Raw genomic sequence first — 15,353 nt, 5'->3', positions numbered from 1 at the left:
TTTGTGTAAAGTATGTGACTTGTATACTGTGTGAGTACTGTATGTTTGTATACAGGTATGTGTGAGTATATACTGTATGCTATAATAATATGTATGTATATATGTGTGTGTGTGTGTGTGTGTGTATATATAGTATTAATACAAGTATATATATGACTTATATGGTATATGAATGTATATAAATGTATATGTGCTATAGTATTGTATGTGTATATTGTATTGCCGCCTCAGGTTCCGGACCAAAAATCGGGTAGCCGCGACTGAATGCCGGTGCACTGCACCAGTATCCAGTCACGCACTCTGCTCCAGATTAGGCCCAATAAATTGGCCTAGATGGGAGGAGGGAGTGTCTTCAGGCTGAATCGCGAGGCGAAACGACCTGAAGAATGAGCAACTCGCTTCTTTTTCTGGGAGCTGGAACAAACCGGCTCCTGGAAAAAAAAGAATTGACCGGCTCCCATTGATTTCAAAGGAAGCCGTCTTTTTGGTCAGGATTTTGAGGCAGATACGGCCTCAAAATCCTGACCAAAAATCCCCGCGTGAACTTACCCTAAAGGAAACAAAGTCCTCAGAGGAAACCTCTGCGGAGTTTCTGCAATAAGCTGCAGGAAAAACTGATGTGTTGCCGCCGGGGTTTTTCCCGCAGCGCTTTTTGCTTTGTCTTGCTACATGGGGCTTTAAGCTGACGCTAGGTTCACACTAGCGTTCGGCAGTCCGTTCTCAGCTTTCCGTCTTCTGCATGTAGAAGACAGAAAGCTGTCAGACCGGGTGCGGTGGTGTGCGTTTTATGCTCTCCGCCGCAAAACCGTTTTTTTTTTAAATCGGACACAGAGTACTGCGTGTTCGACTCTGTGTCCGATTTTTAAAAATCGGTTTAATGGCGGAGAGCATAAAACGCTCACCGCCGCTCACAGCCGGACATCTTTCTCACCCATTCAAATGAATGAGTGAGAGAGCCTCCTGCAGGTTTCCGTCTCCTGCCTCTGTTTTGTGCAGGAAATGAAAACCTGCAGAACGGAGACCGGGCGCAGATGTGAACGAGCCCTAAGGCTGAGTTCACACGGAGTTGTTTGGTCAGGAATCCACCTCAAAATCATCCTCCAAAAAAGCCTCCCAAAAAAGAACTCTAACCCAATAGAACCAAATTCCTGACCAGAAAACTCTGCGTGAACTCAGCCTTATAGTATAATGCTCAGTCTATTGAGATAATAAGGATGAGGCCCAACAGTGAGACGCGGCTAAAAAAATAGCTGTGGAAATCCAGAGTATAGGCCATAAAAAAAGTTTAACCCTGGAAACCCCTTTAATATGCCCCACACATTTTAACATCCCTCTTCTGCACAATATGTTAGCCCCATCACTGCTCCCACACAGTATAATGGCCCCATCACTGTATCCCATACATTATGGGGGACCAGTGAAGTGGCCATAAAATATTTGGCCCAGACAACCCCTTAAAACAGGTTGTCTATAAACTGGAGTGATCACTGTGGTGGCCGCCAGGGAGGTGTAAAAATATATATATATTTTTTTTAAAAAAAGAGCCTTCTCACCTGTCCCCAGCACCCCGCTGTCCCCGCCTGTGTTTGGTCTCATGGCCTCATTTCTGGAGTTCCTGTACCTAATTGGTCTCAGCGATCACATGAGGTGCAGGACTCCCAGCAAGGAGTGCCAGTACGAGACTGAATGGACACTGGCGGCAGACAACGGAGCGCCAAGGACAGATGAGTATTCTTTTTTTATTTATTTGTTTTTTATTTTACACCTCCCACCCACCACATGAGTTGCTCCAATTCCTGGACAACCACTTTAAAGGATTTATCCATCTTTCTCATATTGATGGTCTGTCCTTAGGATAGGCCATCAATATTACATCTGCGATGGTACAACAGCCAGGACCTCTGCAAATCAGCTTTTCCAGGACACTTCAGCTACGGGTAATGGTAACATTTCTAGGAGCCATGCTGTTCACTTGCCATACAGGCTGTAGCAGTAGGTATATGTAGTGCACATGGTATAGTGCGTGAGTAGCATGGCTCCCAACATGTTATTACCTTTAACCGCCCTGTCTCGGTACCGCTGATCTGCAGGGTCCTGGCGGTGGGCCCCTAGAAACAATTCCACTGGTGGGCCCTAGACATCTCAGTCCGACCCTGGTAAGACGAAGTGGCTGGGTACTGCACAGAAGTGGTGAGGTATGAATTGTAGCGTAGGGGGGAAAGCTTTTCAGCAGTAATTGCAGAGAATGAAGTTATGAGCTGGGATGCGAGATGTGAGGAGAACTGTAGGCTGGAGTTACATAATCAAGTATTTCAGCTGCTATACGGTGTTGTGAGAAACTGTACATAGTGTCTTTGGGACAGAGGTATTTCAGGTTAATATACTTCGATATACGACATTGTATGATTTGTTATTTTCCGCCAGTACATGTACATTTTGGGCACAGGATACTCTTGAGCAAGCAACATAAAGTCTGTCCCTGTGCATGACAGTTTAGTAACTCCATGCGCCTCTTATTAATAGCAATTAACCCCATCATGTCCCTCACATTAACTCTTGTGTAAGAGTTACTGATATGTGAGAGACTTGGAGGTAATAATTAAGTCTCTTCATTATTGAGGTCTTTTATTAGTACCTCCATATGTCTCACATATTAGTAACCTTTATATGAGTCACACAGGGGTTAATATGAGGGACATGATGGGGTTTATTCCTATTAATATGAGGCACACAGGGGTTAATATGAGGGACATGATGGGGTTTATTTATTTACTATAATGTGCCATAAAACTGGTGGAAATTATAATTAATGTAACTTTATCTATGCCAGTCCCTGATTAGAGAATGTTCCAATTCTAGAGCATGGGACCTCCAGAGATGTGCCATAAATATTAAGAGGATGGAGTTTCTGAATAATGAAGGCACTTCTCATGCCAAAGGAGGAATGGATTAAGACCAGCCCACTAAACGACGTTTGTAGTGAGATCTTCTTTTGAGTCACTTTGCTCTCATTTCCGGTTAGCAACCCCGGAAGATTGGTGTACTTTGGTAACCCGTTAATTTGCCTAGTTCTGGGGTGTTTGTGAATGTCTAGATGTTTCCACCTTGTTATGCTGGTCCTGGACTGGAGGTAGTTTAAGGCTCAAAAAGTAAGCATAGTGGATCAGTGGTTAGCACAGTAGCCTTGCAGCGCTGGGGTGCTAGGTTTGAATCTGACTAAGGACAACAAGGACTTTGTATGTTCTCCTTGTGTTTTTGTGGCTTTCCTTCAAGAAGTGATTGAAAATGTCTTTAAAGTGCTGTGGAATATGTTGGTGCTATGAATAATAATATGCTGATTTTTAAACATAATAAAAATAGAATAATAATAAGCAAGTTAGATGAGAAATGTTCAAGTGGTTAGATAACAGAACAGAAGCTGCTGAAGATAAGGTCCTGAGCCCTTTTATGTGGGTAACTGTGCAGGTCCCACTGTTAGAGACCATAGAAGGAAGCAAGTGATAGGAGTTTTGGGGCAACTGAATGGCCTGTGTCAATAAGAATGCTGAAGTCACCTATGATGATGGTGGGGATGTCAGCTTAGACGAATTGTAGGGGCTAGGTGTGAAGCCAGAAGTGGGGCCTGGCAGTCAGTAGATGATAGCTGAAATAGTTCACTGTCGGCTTTCTAGCGGTATATAATACTGCACTTTCATGAGCACATGACAGGTCCGCTTTAAGAATCAGTGGGACAATAACCGGGATTGGAAAGAGAAACATTTTTAAAAGGATCCTTTCATTTAGGAGGTATTTTTTCTCCCTAACATGTCGGAATAGCCTTAAGAAAGGCTATTCGCCTCCTACCTTTAGATGTCTTCTCCTGGCCGCTGTTCGGTAGAAATACCGGTTTTTACCGGTATGCAAACGAGTTCTCTTGCAGCACTGGGGGCGGGCCAGAGAACTCTCTCCAGCGTCGCCTCCATCTTTGTCAGGAACATCCTCTTGTTGTGTCTTCTTCCGGCGCAGGCGGTGAAACTTGTAGGCCTTGGGCCTGGGCAGAGCTGACTGAGCATGCCCACAGGCCACAAGAAAATGGCCGCTTACTTACTGTGTACGGCAGCCCGGAGAAGACATCTAAATGTAGGAGGTGAATAGCCTTTCTTAAGGATGTTCTGACGTGTTAGTGAGAAAAAATACCTTCTAAATGATAGGATCCCTTTAATAATTCAATAAAATGAGATGTCAGTAAATAAAGTGTCAATTCTTATATTTAGTGTTCCTCTGGCTCAGTTGTAGTTGTATGAATGTGCACATAATATCTGCTCTTAGGATGTTGAACATAGATAATACATCTTATGTGTCATGATTAAAACAATGTTTGATAAAGTGTTAAAATAATGACATATTGTATAAGCAAACTCACAATTGCATTGATACATCTTCTGAAAAGGGAAATGATATAGACACTGCATATTGTAGACATGTAATAACATGTAAAGTCCATACTACATTTTTTAGGCTAGGTAAAGATTTTGTCTTCCACAAGATTAAAGAGAATGTCCATTTTTCTTTCAGATTCCACACAATGACAATGGGGGCTAATTCTTTTACAGACTCTTAGCATACCCATAGCAGCAATCTGAGTCTCTGATAGTCTGAAGATTCTCTAGTAAAAAGACAAATCATATCTAGGCAGATCTTCAATGTGTGAACTTAACTTTCAGTTTTTAAATCTGATATCTGGATCTCTACAACCGTCAGGCAGATGTCAAGTGCAAAGATAAGTGGCACAGGCCCCCCTTCTCTATTCAATAGTGGCAGAGTGAGGAAGCTCTGTATTATTGAACTGTGTGTGGCTCCACTATCATAAACTAGGTTTTTGTGTTTATTAAATAAAGGACAAAAATGGATCAATTTCTTCCAATGGATGTCTGACACGGTTTGGGGGCAGATTCCATCACAAATCTTCCTCCCATTGTTTAATCAGCAGTGGAAAGCCACTATGGAATGCTGATACCCTGGATTGTCACTCTGTCTCAGCTATACTGTGGCTGAATACGGTGATAGATTCCTCTTCATTTTCCACTTTTTATACATACCCTAAAGGTAAGTCCATATATGGTTGTGAATCTGAGGCAACATCGATGTGCTACCTGTGTGTGCACTGCATGGGTGACATCCATAATGTCTCTGCAAAGCAATAAGCCTGCTGTAGATATTGCAGTATGCTTATATTTCTGTGTTAACTTGATCTGTGCTTATCTACATATATTGTAGTGTAAAATATATGTCTAGACCAGATTGGAACCTATTATTTATATAGAATTTCAGTGTTTTTTCTGCCTCAAAACAGGGCAGGATGCTTCTCTTTTCTTCATGGAGACCCCTCGATCGGACTACCGAACGCATTTGCAAGCGCTGAGCAGTAAAAGAAACACTGACCCCATAGACTTTCCTCTCCGCATGTTCTCTGTAGAGATCTCACAACAAACACACAGACCCCATTATAGTCTATGGATCCGTGTGCTCTTACTACACAGCGTTTGCAAATGCGTTTGGTATGCCGCTCCCATGCGGACTCCCTGAATGTATTACCAAATGCAGATGTGAACGAGGGGTCACTGACACCAAATGTTTCCAGATGCAGTGTAGAAACTGGGCTATATTTAAGAAAAGCTGGTGTGCTCAGCCTCCTCACTATATTCCTGGATACTCCTGCCCTGTTACTGGCCAAGCATGAGCATTTACATTATTACTCATGTGGGGCTGTTTTACGTTTAAAAAACAAAAGAATAATACAATAATTCTATATTCACACAGTTGCATGCATCCTTTTTTCATGAACCCAGTGACTTCCAACTGGAAAGTCTGGTTCATGAAAACAGACTGGTATTTTTGATCTATCAGAAGGTACAGTATGCTGTACTTTATCACTGATGACAGCAGCACCGCACCTCCAATGAGGTGAGGTGACGGCCTCGGGCGGCGCTGCGGAGGGGGTGGCAGCGTGGGCGATTTTTAAATTTTTTTTCTACTTTTTTTTTTCTCTATACTAACGCCAGAGAGCAGCCGCTCTTAAAACAACCCGAGCGGCCCCTCTCCTGCGCTGACCTCTGCGTCTCAGCGCAGGCGGCGTCATCATGCCACCTATGCTGAGACGCAGACCTCTTACTGTGCCGGGAAAAGAAGAGGAGGTGGCAGCTGGAGCAGCGCGAGGTCGGTAAGTAAATTAACTTTTTTGTTTGTTTGTTTGTTTTATAATAGGCCGCTACCTGCTTGAGTATCCCCCAGCAGGTAGTGGCCTATTTACCAACCTCCCCGGACCTGTTCACTGCCGCCCACGCTTCACCTTGTTCTATAGGCCACGGAGGGTGGTAGTGAATAGGCCCGGGCCCAGGCTGCGATCCACTAATGCTATTATTATATCGGAGCCCCAGGGGAGGTGAGAGAACATAATAAACAGTGTTACTTACCTCTCCGGGATCTGGCTTTGGGCCTGTATGGTAACAGCTTGTTACTGCTACCACAGGCTTTGGGCCTATATGGTAATATCCGAGACCACGTGCCGTCTGACACATTACCATATAGGCCCGAAGCCTGCTAGGATTAACATCGGATCCCGGAGAGGTAAGTAACACTGTTTATTACATTCCCTCCCCTCCCCTGGGGTTCCGATTATTATACTCGGGGGTCTGAGAAGACCCCGCCGAGTATAATAATAGTTCAGGGGTGTGCAACTGTGGGGCATAATAGAGCTTGAAAGGTCCACTGTGGCCCCTGTAACCTCTATTATGCCCCACAGTCTATTGTGCCACTGTGATGCATAATATAGGTTGCATGGGCCGCTGTGGGATATATATATATATATATATATATATATATATATATATATATATATATATTTATTTATTTATAGGGGTTGGGTACGTGGAGAAGTGAGGAGTCAAAGATGTATGTGTTTCAAACTTTACAGTCAAGTAATAGCTGGAAGAAGTGGTCATGGTGGTCCAAAGGGAAGAGACGGGAAAAGTGGGAAGATGTCTCCTGTGAGTATTACAGCACAAAATATTACTGAATTGTATTTATTGTAATTTTACCGCTAGCATCCCCAACCCCTCGTGCTGCCTGGAGCGGACAATCAAAAGATGAACAACACCCCACTCCCCGGACTTAATACCGGGGGAGAGGGGGGCGATTTTTGATTGTCCACCTCAGGCAGCAGAGGGGCTAGGTTCACCACTGGATGACAGGCAGCACTTGCCAGTACATAGGACATGTGAATAGAACCTAATGCAAGAAGCCTATGGCACTACCAGCATAACAGGACTCTGTGTCCTGCACTATTATGTGAAATACTCAATGTACTGTATTAGACATAAATTAAGACCCAGACTGACACAAATAAAACCAGCCAAGTTTGACTGCAGCACAATACCATGTAAAACATGTAAGCCTATTAATACTTAAGAATTAAAAAAAAAACTAAATGCTGCATTTGACTCTTGAAAGTACTCACATTGTGGACATGCTGAGAGAACTAAATGAAAACCACGACAGTATTACTAAAGGCCACAGTTTACCAGGCATAAGAAATATTGAGCAGTCTCTTCTGAGTGCAATCTTTCCAGTGTGACATAAAGGAATGTCCCCCATTAAGTAATGACTGACAGCTATGGACACAGATGTATCAGTGCTAAGACACTATGGTCTCATAGGCTCTCAGGTTGTAACGTCCAGCAGAAGTTACCAGTAGACTATTAGTGTATGGCTTTCTCTACATTAAGCATTCACACTCAGTACTCACCATTATATATGTAGGATGTAAGCTACCTTTGGTACATATATATAAGTAGGTTTATGAACTAGGAGGCCGATGAATCCCTGTTGTTCCTTCCAGTTTCCTCCACCTTCTTTCTTCATGTGATCTTTCTTTTATCACAGCAGAAGGACTGCAGCTGTTGGTGCTGCTGGAAGCATTTATGGCACCTTCTGACCTCTCCTCTATTAATCTCTTTGTGGTGCTGGCTGACTTTGGGCTCATTAGATTCAAAGCAATCTTCAGTGCTTTATCTTGGGAGGTTCGAAATGTTTTACTAAAAAAGTGGTGTAAAGCATCAAATACACACAGTTATGTTACTACACTGCATAAACTTATATTCTAATAGTACCCAACTAATCCAGAAAGATGCACAAAAGGAAAAAATAAGTATATCTAGAGTATAGTGATAGAGAACTTGTACTTCCAATACGTGTATGAATAGGATCACACTTGCAGACATTGCGTTTTTTATTTATTTCCCCTATTCCATAAATAACATATTTGTACATTCCTGTTCTACCTAAACATAGGCGTAGGCATAAAAAGAAAGAAAAGTTAAAGGAAAAAAAAAAGACTTCTACTTCTTTCATTGTATCCATTCATGAGCTTAGCTAAAAGAAATTACCTTAAAAACCACCGAAAATCCTGCAAGTGCTTATGGTCTATAGGAGTAACTGCACACTTAAAGGGAACCTGTCATGAGGTCTGATCTGTTGGACCCTTGTTATGTAACAGAGGTTGAGCAGATTGATATATAGTTATTGTTGGCACAGATTTAGTACAACTTGTAACTTACTCAATCTTTGCATGAGACCGCCCACTGGACTCCTAAGCATAGAAAGTGCAGGGATTCCAATCAGTAAGTTACAAGTCATACTAAATCTTTTCCCACAATAACTATACATTCATCTAGATTTCTACATCTGTTTTATAAATTGGAGGTGGATTGGACCACACTCACAGGTTCCCTGTAAGGGTCCATTCACGTGGGGGAAAATGGTGAGGAATTTGGTGTGGAATTTTCCACGCTGAAAAAAAAAAGCCTCCCATTGATTTCAATGGATTCTGCTAGCGGAAAATTCTGCTAGTGGAAAAAAAGCTAGCAGAACCCATTGAACTGAATTAGAGGGGGTTTTTTTCAGCGTGGAAAATTCCACACCAAATTCCTCACCATTTTCCTCCACGTGAATGGACCCTAAAATAGATCTCTCATCAGAAACCCCTCAAAAATCAGTAGTCTGAAAATCAGTAGATTCTGTAACCCACAGTGACTATCAGTTGTAGAAGAAGTTGCAGGGGAAAAGTAGTATTAAATGGTGCTAGAACTGGACCTGCTTTCACTAAATAGAATATCCACTCTGTTTATAGTAGAGGGTCCAAAACAGGGAACTCCCACTATGACATTTTATCAATAAAGAAAAAAAAGTTGTGCTATTGAGGACATATATCCCCCATCTACAGGACAAATGTCAGATCAAGGGTAGCCTGATCACCAGTACCGCAGCAATCAGAACGGGGAACTGAAGCTCCCTTTAAAGCCTACTTGTGAATGGAACATCACAGCACTAGCATGACTGGCACTCCATTCACTTCTATCGAGTGGTGGGTGTGCCAGATATTACACTCCTGGAATCCCCAAAGAAGTGAATGGAGCTCCGGTCCTGCAAGCACACTGGCTTTAGGGGGACTTTCAGTCCCTTCTCCTGATCATTGGGGGACCCACAGCGATCTGACTCTTATCCCCTATGCTATTTTATCAGATACCTAAAAACAGAAGTCCTATTTAAGCTAAAAGGAATTTTGGGAAATCATGACATATTAGCTGCAGCAACGTTATGATACCATATGACATTCATGATAAAACAGGCATGTTATCTTTGACCAGACGTGAACACTGGAAGAAACAAGAGTTCATACTGAACTGGTGTACAAATCATGTCTAGCAGGACTTATCCTAAGAAAATGAAGAGCATTGAATTTCATCTCTAGACATCAAGGTCAGCTCTGCATGACAAATGGTTCCTTTAGCTTTTCAAGGGGCAAAATGGTATAGTCTGAAGCTGGATGGTGTATCCTGTTTGTTCACAGAGGGGAATAGGATTTTGCACGGTCTTATCATCTGAACCTTTTTTGCAGACTCCTTCTTGGCACTGTTTTTCGTTCCTATAAGTCATATACCAGCAGTGCTGGCACTTCCAATCCATCTCTCACATTGTATGCTTCCTGCATTTTCTCTTTAATAAACATACTGCATCTCTTTCAGACCTATAATGAACAGTAATGATATTATGGTTTAATTGGCTCTACAGGGCGCTAAATCATCAAATAAAAAAAAATCTATGCCTAGAAATTATTTCTTTGCTTTTTATAAATTATTTTTTCCTCCGATAATTTGTTTTACCATACACTCGGATTCTCATGAAGAAACAAAGAGGTTATCAGTCTGCATACAGTATTCCTCGAAATTTCCTAGACAGAACAAGCTGTGACACTTACTCATTACTTGAAAGAATGGCCTGCCAAGATTTTATTTCCCTACTTGCGCTGTACGTGTTCAGAATAGAAGTCACCGTGTTACATTTTGGATTTTTTTTTTTCTAAGTACGAGGACCAATGCAGTTACATTTCAGGCCCTGGCTCCTCCCCTGCAACAGTCCCAGCTCTGGGAAGGCTCAGTATCCCCCACATAGGAACACACAAGGAAGACAAAACCAATCAAATTTAAGGGTTCAGTTCCAGCTGATTTTATTTCCTTTAAAAAAAGTTATTTACAGAAGAATATCAACAATCTGACAGGCAGTGAAATAACCATGGTTAGCTGGCATGAAGGTATGCCTCAAATCTTTGTATTGTGGACTGATGGTTAGACAAAAGTATTTTACACGGCATATTGCACAGGATGGATTACAAAAAAAAATGTAAAAAAATTAGGTTAAAAACAGAGCTGCCTGCTCTGGCAGAAGTTCTAGTGCCTGTCATGTAATACATACATAAAACACACAATCTTTTTTTTTTTTTGTCATTTTTTTGCTTATTATAATAGACTTAAAAGGTACAAAGATGTTTTCACTTTCTTGTTTTTATCATCTTAAAACACAATAGCTAGAAACCTGAATACATATGCTATCATCATGCCCAAAAGAGACTAAAACAATCATAGTTTAGCGACAAGTAGAAAGGATTAAATAGTCAAATACGAGAATGAAAATGCAGTACATAGTGTCGCGAGCTCAAATCGGCATTTAGATAGGTCCAGTGGTTTAAACGGCACGGTTTTATTTTTTCGTAATATAAAAAAAGTGCAAATATGTGGTCTAGAAGTTAAAGCTACAGGATCCCTTTTTTTTTGCTTAGAATGTGCACTGGTTGCTTTAAAGCATCTGAATACAGACCAGCTTGCATGACCCTTGAGGGTAACCATATTTCAAGGGTCACAAAAAGCAAGCCTCTGATGGTTACAGGAGACTGGCATGGCGTTCTAACAAAAAAAGACAAGTGTGTGGCTCAATGTTCTACCCCTGCGTTTACCTACTGGAAACAGGCAACTAACATTGTTCCTCTCCTCCTTGAAGCATTAACAGTGCCAAACCCAATGTGCTGCCACTATTCCACTGAGGAGATGACGGCACAATAATAAAAAAAAAAAAAAAAATTCTCTGAAGTAGAGTTATAAAGAGCTATATAAATACTACACAAGATTATTAATACAAAGACTTTTTTTTTTAAGTTTTTAACCGATATACAGTGTATTAGGAGTCCTCTGGAGGTGTGACTACTGAGTGCACTAGGCTGGAAGGGATGCTGTGACTTTAAGAAGCCTGCAGACTGAAGTGTGTAAACATGGAGTAAGTACTAGGCTGGTGGAACTGTATTATTATTATTGTATGTTGCAGATATCAACCAGCCTCCCTGTTTGTAGTATTGACAGGAAATTCAAAACTGCAATTGACACCGGTTAAAACACCCCCTTTATATATTTTTTACAAAAATACACTGAGAAAATAATCAAACGTTTTTTTCATCTCTCTTTCTTTTTTAAAAGTGTCAAAAGTCTACATTTAAATATAAAAAATTAAAAGTTAAAACTCTAGCCCTTCAGTGAAGGAGACATAAAAATGGTGTGCAGAGGGAAGGAGAGCTACCAAACAAAAGGAAACATAAAAAAGTTTGGCCAGTATAAATAGGTCCACATAGAAAATGTGAGCTGAAGGTACATATACAAGAAGGGGGGGAACAATATGGATCACCAATGAGAAAGGGAACCCAAAAACGAACAGTCTGTCCATGTACAGCTATCGAGTACTAAGAAGAACACATACATACTCTGAGACTGAGAAACAATTTGGTCCTGAATCATTAGTAAAGTCCAGCACAGATTTGAGTTGCGTTTGAATCCTTCAAGAGTTAAGAAATGAGAAAAAAGCTGGTGATTTTCTTAGGAATCAAACATAGCGCCACCTATCGGCTGTAGATTATCCTAACACTAAAACTGTTCAACAGTCTTACAGAAACCTTAAAAGAGAGACAGGATAACATGCTATATTATTAACCCACCAGTGAAAGAATCCGACACCATCACGATTCTGAGAAACACACTGTAAAAGAGCCGCCCTCTCCCCCCAGGTACCACATAAATATGTAACAACATCTCTCCTCCTTGCCCAAGTAGTGTCCTTGTATCAATGTCCATCTCTTCTCATGGATGGGTGCAGAAAAAAAAGCTGGCAGTCCCAAAGGTGCCCTCCTTCTCCAGACGTGCAAATCCATTAGGGTGAGCTAGTGAAGCCTCCCCTGGTCCTGGGCTGCAGGGGGCTTCCCAGCCACTACATCAATCATCAGAAGGTGGAAGTCTCTATTGATAAAACTTTCCTTGTGCTCCTTCCTCTCCTCTCCATGTGGAAGGTAAAAGCTGCACTGGTGCTGCTAAAGACTGGGCAGAGCAGCTGCTCTCTCTCTCCCTCCCTCCCCACAGGACTGAATGGCTTGTACGGTGTGTGCAGCAGTAGCCAGCCCCCATGTGATGATATCAGCCCAGGCTGCAGTGCTTCTCTCTGGTGGGCACAGACAGTCCGTGTAAAGCAGAGGCGCAGTCAGCGGATGCCGGCTCAGTAGGTGAACACCAGGTTGGAGATGCTGGACTCCAGCCAGTCCCCGGAGATCATCTCACTCACCTCCGGCGTGCAATAGTCCGGGAACTCGAAGTGCGAGCCGGAGCCCGCCTCAAAGTTAAAGTCCAGGTCTCTGTCCAGGGCCGACGAGCTGAAGCTGCCCAGTGACATGCTCTCGAAGCCCGGGCTAGGATTCAGCTCCAGCAGCTCGTCCTCCAGCTCCTCGTCCGAGGAGGAAGCCGATGAAGAGGAGGAGGATGCGGAGGAGGGGGAGGATGCAGCCGAAGAAGAGGAGGAGTGAGAGGAGGACGGGGCCGGGGAGGACGCCCTCGGGTAGCCGTTGTGCTCGGATGGGGAGTCCGGGGAGTTGTGCATGGAGCCGGCCCCGTCATCGTACAGGCTGAGCGGGTCACTGGCCTCCCCAGAACTGCAGCTGAGGGTCGGACTGGCGGGCACGGCCATGGGGGACGAGCCGGGTGCGCCAAAAATGTAGAGCCGGTGCTTGGGCTTCTTGCTGTCAGGGGCGGCCTGTCGGCTGGAGGAGCCCGCAGTCCGGGACTTGTACAGGGAGTGATGGTCCAGGATACACGGCTGCTCAGGGAAGGCTTTGCTGCCCAGGACCAGCTTGGTGTGCGGCTTGCTGCACAGCTTGGCACTGCTGCTCTTCTTCACCGGGGGTTTGGAGGAGCTGCAGCTGCCGGGGTTCCCGCTTCCTGCCCCCGGGCTGCTGCAGCCCTTCTCTCCAGGCTTGGAGGCGCCAGACTTGACCTTCTTTCTGGGCCGGTACTTGTAGTCCGGGTAGTCGGCCATGTGCTTGAGCCGCAGCCGCTCGGCCTCCCTGATGAAGGGGATCTTGTCACTGTCTTTCAGCTGCTTCCAGCGCTTGCCCAGCCGCTTGGAGATCTCGGCATTGTGCATGTCCGGGGACTGCTCCATGATCTTCCTGCGCTCGATCTGCGACCACACCATGAATGCGTTCATCGGTCTCTTGATGTGGCCGCTGGGGGTCTTGCACCAGCTCGGATCGTCAGCTTTGCCCCCGGTAGAGGCAGTGGAGCCTGGGGTGGGAGAAGATGCCATATCCAGTTCGATGCCTACCCCAGACTCCGAGCTCTCTCCTGCCAGCAGTGCCTCCGTGTTCTCGGCGTTGCTGCTCTGCTGCACCATGGTGACGGCTGTGGTGTCCCGGCACACTGATCCAGGCACTGGAGCATCCAACACACGGATGAGGCGGCCACGTTGTGCTGCTCTCCTTGGTTACTGGCAGCTCCAGCAGCCGCTGGCAGGCATCACTCTGTCTTTATGACTTATTATCACTGGAGGGAGTTCTTATGAGTTTGTAGGGCTGCAGTCCTGCAGTGCTAGAGCATAGGATCCCGGGTAGGAGCGGTGTATGTGTGTGTAGTCCTGAGTAGTGAGCAGAGTGCGGGGGTTACACACACAGAGGAGCAGGAGACATGGAGTGTATGGGCTGGAGGAGGCGGTGTACACACTAGCGCCGCTCCTCACACAGCTAACAGCGCTGCTCTATGCAGCTCCGCGTCCCTTTATCCCTTCCCGGGACGCCTGGCAGCCAATCGCCGGCTGTTTCTAACGTTTCCTCGTGCCAAGACCCGCCCCCTCGCGGCCCATTGGCTGGGATCGCGATGCAATAATAATCACCGCGTGCAATGAGAAGCTCCAGAGCTGACCTCATTCCGATTCACACTGCAAACTTTCCTGCGAGGCCGGGGGAGACAGCCCCACGTATAGCAGCTATACATACTACATGTCTGTGCCTTATATACATGCACACACCTCAGTGTCTGTGTAATACGGGATACCTACCTGTATACACAGCATTACCTCACCACTTATATATACTGCATACTACAGACAGCCCCACGTATAGCAGCTATACATACTACATGTCTGTGCCTTATATACATGTACACACCACAGTGTCTGTGTAATACGGGATACCTACCTGTATACACAGCATTACCTCACCACTTATATATACTGCATACTACAGACAGCCCCACGTATAGCAGCTATACACACTACATGTACATGGATACAGGCTCATGGATGTACTCACACCTACACATATGTGTACACACCTCAGTGTCTGTGTAATACGGGATCCATGACATTATATGTACTGCAAGCTACCTGTATACACAGCATTACCTCACTAGTTATATATACTGCATACTAGAGACAGCCCCACGTATATACATACTACATGTCTGTGCCTTATACAGGCTCACCTACATGTGCACACTATTACCTCACTGTCCATGTAATACGGGATACATGGCATTATATGTACTGCTTCCTACCTGTATACCTCACTAGCCTTATATACTGCATACTAGACAGCATTACCTCACTGCCTGCACCTATATACACCTCATTGTGCATGTATATATAACCATGGACAGTATTCTCCCTATATACATATT

General features: G+C 44.1%; 1 protein-coding gene across 1 annotated transcript; it reads right to left on the bottom strand.

Moving 5' to 3' along the window:
* Nucleotides 1-10,202: 10,202 nt before the first annotated feature.
* Nucleotides 10,203-14,414, bottom strand: SOX4 (SRY-box transcription factor 4). Its single transcript, XM_075270873.1, has one exon. It carries the CDS (start codon nucleotides 14,071-14,073, stop codon nucleotides 12,904-12,906), a length of 1,170 nt encoding a protein of 389 aa, XP_075126974.1. The 5' UTR covers nucleotides 14,074-14,414; the 3' UTR covers nucleotides 10,203-12,903.
* Between the last annotated feature and the right edge of the window lie 939 nt (nucleotides 14,415-15,353).

The sequence above is a fragment of the Leptodactylus fuscus genome, chromosome 4 (assembly GCF_031893055.1).
Source record: "Leptodactylus fuscus isolate aLepFus1 chromosome 4, aLepFus1.hap2, whole genome shotgun sequence".
NCBI lineage: Eukaryota > Metazoa > Chordata > Amphibia > Anura > Leptodactylidae > Leptodactylus > Leptodactylus fuscus.
The sequence above is the reverse complement of the archived record's forward strand: the minus strand, read 5'-3'. Positions and strand labels throughout refer to the sequence as shown.